The following is a 3,432-nucleotide window of genomic DNA, read 5'->3' as shown; positions in this document are numbered from 1 at the left end:
GTTTCCATGCAATAATTGCTCCAGTAATTTCCTTTATCTTTTAGAATTACAACTCACAACCCTTTCTTCCTTACGCATCGATCAATGATCATAATACTTGGTTAATTAAGCAATGTTTTTTTTTTTTTTTTCTCAATACTCATGATTAAATCTCTCCCTTTTCTCACACTTAACCAACTAACACTAGCACCAAACACCTCCTTTGTTGGTCTTTAGGCTCAAAAGTCAGGAAGAGGCCTTCCCCTTAAAGAAACAGAAAAGCCATGGGTGGGGAGCAATCATGGTAAAGAATAAAGAGCCAAAGCTAAAGTGACCAAGTGGGTGTTGCTGTGGCCCTCACCTTATTAAATGCCACCTTGCCCTCCATTTCTATTCAAAATTCAAACCCACTCCCACTTCCAGATCCCTACCCCTCTTCCCAGTTCTCTCTATCTTTCTTGCTCTAACTTTTGAAATACAACAGAAATTAAGGAAGAGACATGGAGAGGCTTGTCACTTGTGTTTGTCAATGGAAGTAGAAAGTAAAGAGAGGAAGCTTTGGTGATTAAGAGGGTGAAGCAAACAAGTTAAAGCAGAGTTGCAGATAAAAATGAGCACAGCTAGATTCATCAAGTGTGTCACTGTTGGGGATGGAGCTGTGGGAAAGACTTGCATGCTAATCTCCTATACTAGCAACACCTTCCCCACTGTAAGAAGCATGATGATCTTTGATGGTGATTTTATTAAGCTTTCTGTATATGCAAGCAGCAAAAGTTTGTGTGATTCATAACAATTTTTTTTTTTTCCAATTTTTTTATTTTTAATTTTCTTTATGTAGGATTATGTGCCTACAGTGTTTGACAACTTTAGTGCTAATGTGGTGGTGGATGGCAGCACTGTTAACCTTGGACTATGGGACACTGCAGGTAAGTAATTGCTCTCGGTGGGTGCTTTTGGTTTGTTGCTAATTTGCTATTACTAGGGTGAAGAGTTTGTCAAGGTCGCATGTACTTGTTGAAGTAACTGTACTACAAAGCAAAAAATGGCTAAAAACTAAGCCTCAATAACTTCAAATTGAGTGGTTGACTGGTTGCAATAAAGCATGCTATATACTAGTTTTTCTGATTTTATATATGCAAGGAAAATGTTGTTTTATTACACACTCTAGCATCTTAAGTTACCACTGTCAATTTGGAATATTGATCATATGATTTTTTGGATAAATCAGTGCTTTACATTGATAATCTGAGAACATAACATCTTAGACTATCTAATAAAAGAACATTACCCATAAATGCTTATTGTAGTCTCGTAAATTCAATTCAGGACAGGAAGATTACAACAGGCTGAGGCCTCTGAGCTATAGAGGTGCAGATGTGTTCTTGTTGGCCTTCTCTCTCATCAGTAAAGCCAGCTACGAAAACATTGCCAAGAAGGTTAATTCAAACACTTGCACTGGTCAATCTCTAATTGTATTGTTCTTTGCTTGTATTTTGTACTCTCATCTGTCAGATTCTAATATATATGCATCAACTTCTTTTTTTTTTGGCACCCAGTGGATACCTGAGTTGAGGCATTATGCCCCAACAGTCCCGATTGTGCTCGTGGGAACCAAACTCGGTATGTTTTATTTATACCAGAGGAACAAATTGTGGAAACCAGCAAGTGTATGTGTGTTTCGGTATGTTAATGTAATTCTCTTAGTAATTGACTGCAGATTTGCGAGAGGACAAACAGTATTTGATTGATCATCCTGGTGCTATATCAATAACAACTGCACAGGCAAGTCACTTACAAAAAAGTGCATTGAAGTTGAATTACTATCATCTTTCTCTTGCTTTCTAGCAGAGTTGTTGTTGTCAGTTCATATACATGACGAGAATAATCAATCTTGAGCAGGGTGAAGAGCTGAAGAAGGCAATTGGTGCTGCTGTTTATATAGAGTGCAGCTCCAAGACTCAGCAGGTTTGGTTAATTTTCTAGTGCTTATAATTAAAAGTAAAACTATAACTATAGCCAAATCATATGAATTGGGTCTGGTTTCCATTAGGAAGAAAGGAGGGTTATGATTTCACCTCTTTAGGAATTTGGGTGCACTTTGGTCCATGGGATAGACTTTATCACTAATTTACTACCAATGTGGCTTTGATATCCACAGCAACTATCTGCTCGAAAATCTTTGGTTATATAGGTCCAAGGAATCAAATCATCAATTGTTGGCTAGGTTTTCCGAGTGAGGACTAGATCGAGGTATTATTGTGGCACTAAAAGTAACCGTCTATTGGCATAACCTTGATGTTATGTACTTAAAAGATGCTGCTAATGCTGCAAAATTCTCCCAGTTCTTTTGAAAACTTCTTTTCCCAAGAGCTTTTCTTTTTTCAAGGAATCATTTTGAGAACAATTGTCCAGAGTCATGGAAACAGATTGTTTTTTCTTTTGGTAGCAAAGATCATGGAAAAGGCCAAATGGGGCCTATCTCCCCACAAGTTTAATTATGATTCAAAACATTGCTTCCCTTTACTCAGTTTTAGCAATGGGCAACCAGGCTTTATAAATAGTTGACAGTCCTTTTTCTGGTAGTTACTCCATTATCTGTACAGCAAGTAATGATTTATAGTCATTGGAATTCACTGAATTTATGAACTCTGTGATATCTTTTGAGCCACAAAATGGATGATCCACTTGGTCTAGTAAACTTTTAATATATCCCAATGTTGCCAAATTGAATGTGTGTAACCAGCATGTAATTCTTATATATACTTGACAACATCAAGAAAGTTTACATCCATTATTGCTCAATCTAATTTACTGTTCTCTGGTTTGAATTTTAGAATGTGAAGGCTGTGTTTGATGCTGCCATCAAGGTTGTTCTGCAGCCCCCTAAACTAAAGAAAAGGCGACGGAAGGCTAGGTCATGTGTGTTTCTCTAAATTTTCATGCTACTTTTCTCTCTTGTAATAGCCACAATTCCTTTTTCCAAGTCCATTTTCCATTGATGCCAGTGCTTCTGGCATTTATTGTTTTTAATTTTCTGCTTATATTTTCCCTATGTAATGTTATTGTGTTCCATACTTCTTATGGACTATAAAGAAAATATGTTAAATTCCTACAATTGTAATCTTGGTGGTCAAAGAAAGCCAGATAGCGCTGCTGTTAGGTCTTATTCCATGTTAGTTTTCTCTAGGCTGTTAGACCTCACATGGATGTAGTGAGATCACGATCAGAATCATCAGCTGGTGGAATAAAAGATATATTTCTTATACTCATAATACTCTTGCTCACAAATGGGGTGACAGCTGATAAAATAAATCTTTGTCCAAAAAATAAAAATAGCTGAGGGTTTAAAGGATTTACAGCAAGTCATCAAACTAATAAACAGACAATTATGTGCAAGACATTATTATTAGGGGTGGGCAGAAAATGGAACAAATATTGAAAACCGACCAATTC

At 36.7% G+C, this 3,432-nt stretch overlaps 1 protein-coding gene across 1 annotated transcript; it reads left to right on the top strand.

The window, feature by feature from the left end:
• The first annotated feature begins 556 nt into the window (after nt 1-556).
• On the top strand, nt 557-3,180 carry LOC147286690 (rac-like GTP-binding protein RAC2). The gene is made up of 7 exons (XM_086242010.1): nt 557-688; nt 818-905; nt 1,306-1,415; nt 1,536-1,599; nt 1,697-1,761; nt 1,879-1,944; nt 2,814-3,180. Exons 1-7 carry the CDS (start codon nt 590-592, stop codon nt 2,910-2,912), a joined length of 591 nt encoding a protein of 196 aa, XP_086098136.1. The 5' UTR covers nt 557-589; the 3' UTR covers nt 2,913-3,180.
• Nucleotides 3,181-3,432: the final 252 nt, after the last annotated feature.

Source organism: Dryas octopetala, chromosome 4 (genome assembly GCF_963921425.1).
Source record: "Dryas octopetala chromosome 4, drDryOcto1.1, whole genome shotgun sequence".
In the NCBI taxonomy this organism is placed as follows: domain Eukaryota; kingdom Viridiplantae; phylum Streptophyta; class Magnoliopsida; order Rosales; family Rosaceae; genus Dryas; species Dryas octopetala.
The sequence above is the reverse complement of the archived record's forward strand: the minus strand, read 5'-3'. Positions and strand labels throughout refer to the sequence as shown.

What these genes read in the sequence shown, in the direction of transcription:
- LOC147286690 (XM_086242010.1), top strand. Translation starts at nt 590, where the DNA reads ATGAGCACAGCTAGATTCATCAAGTGTGTCACTGTTGGGGATGGAGCT. An exon ending in TGGACTATGGGACACTGCAG is followed by an intron (nt 906 to 1,305) that starts GTAAGTAATTGC and finishes AATTCAATTCAG; the next exon opens with GACAGGAAGATTACAACAGG. An exon ending in ACGAAAACATTGCCAAGAAG is followed by an intron (nt 1,416 to 1,535) that starts GTTAATTCAAAC and finishes TTTGGCACCCAG; the next exon opens with TGGATACCTGAGTTGAGGCA.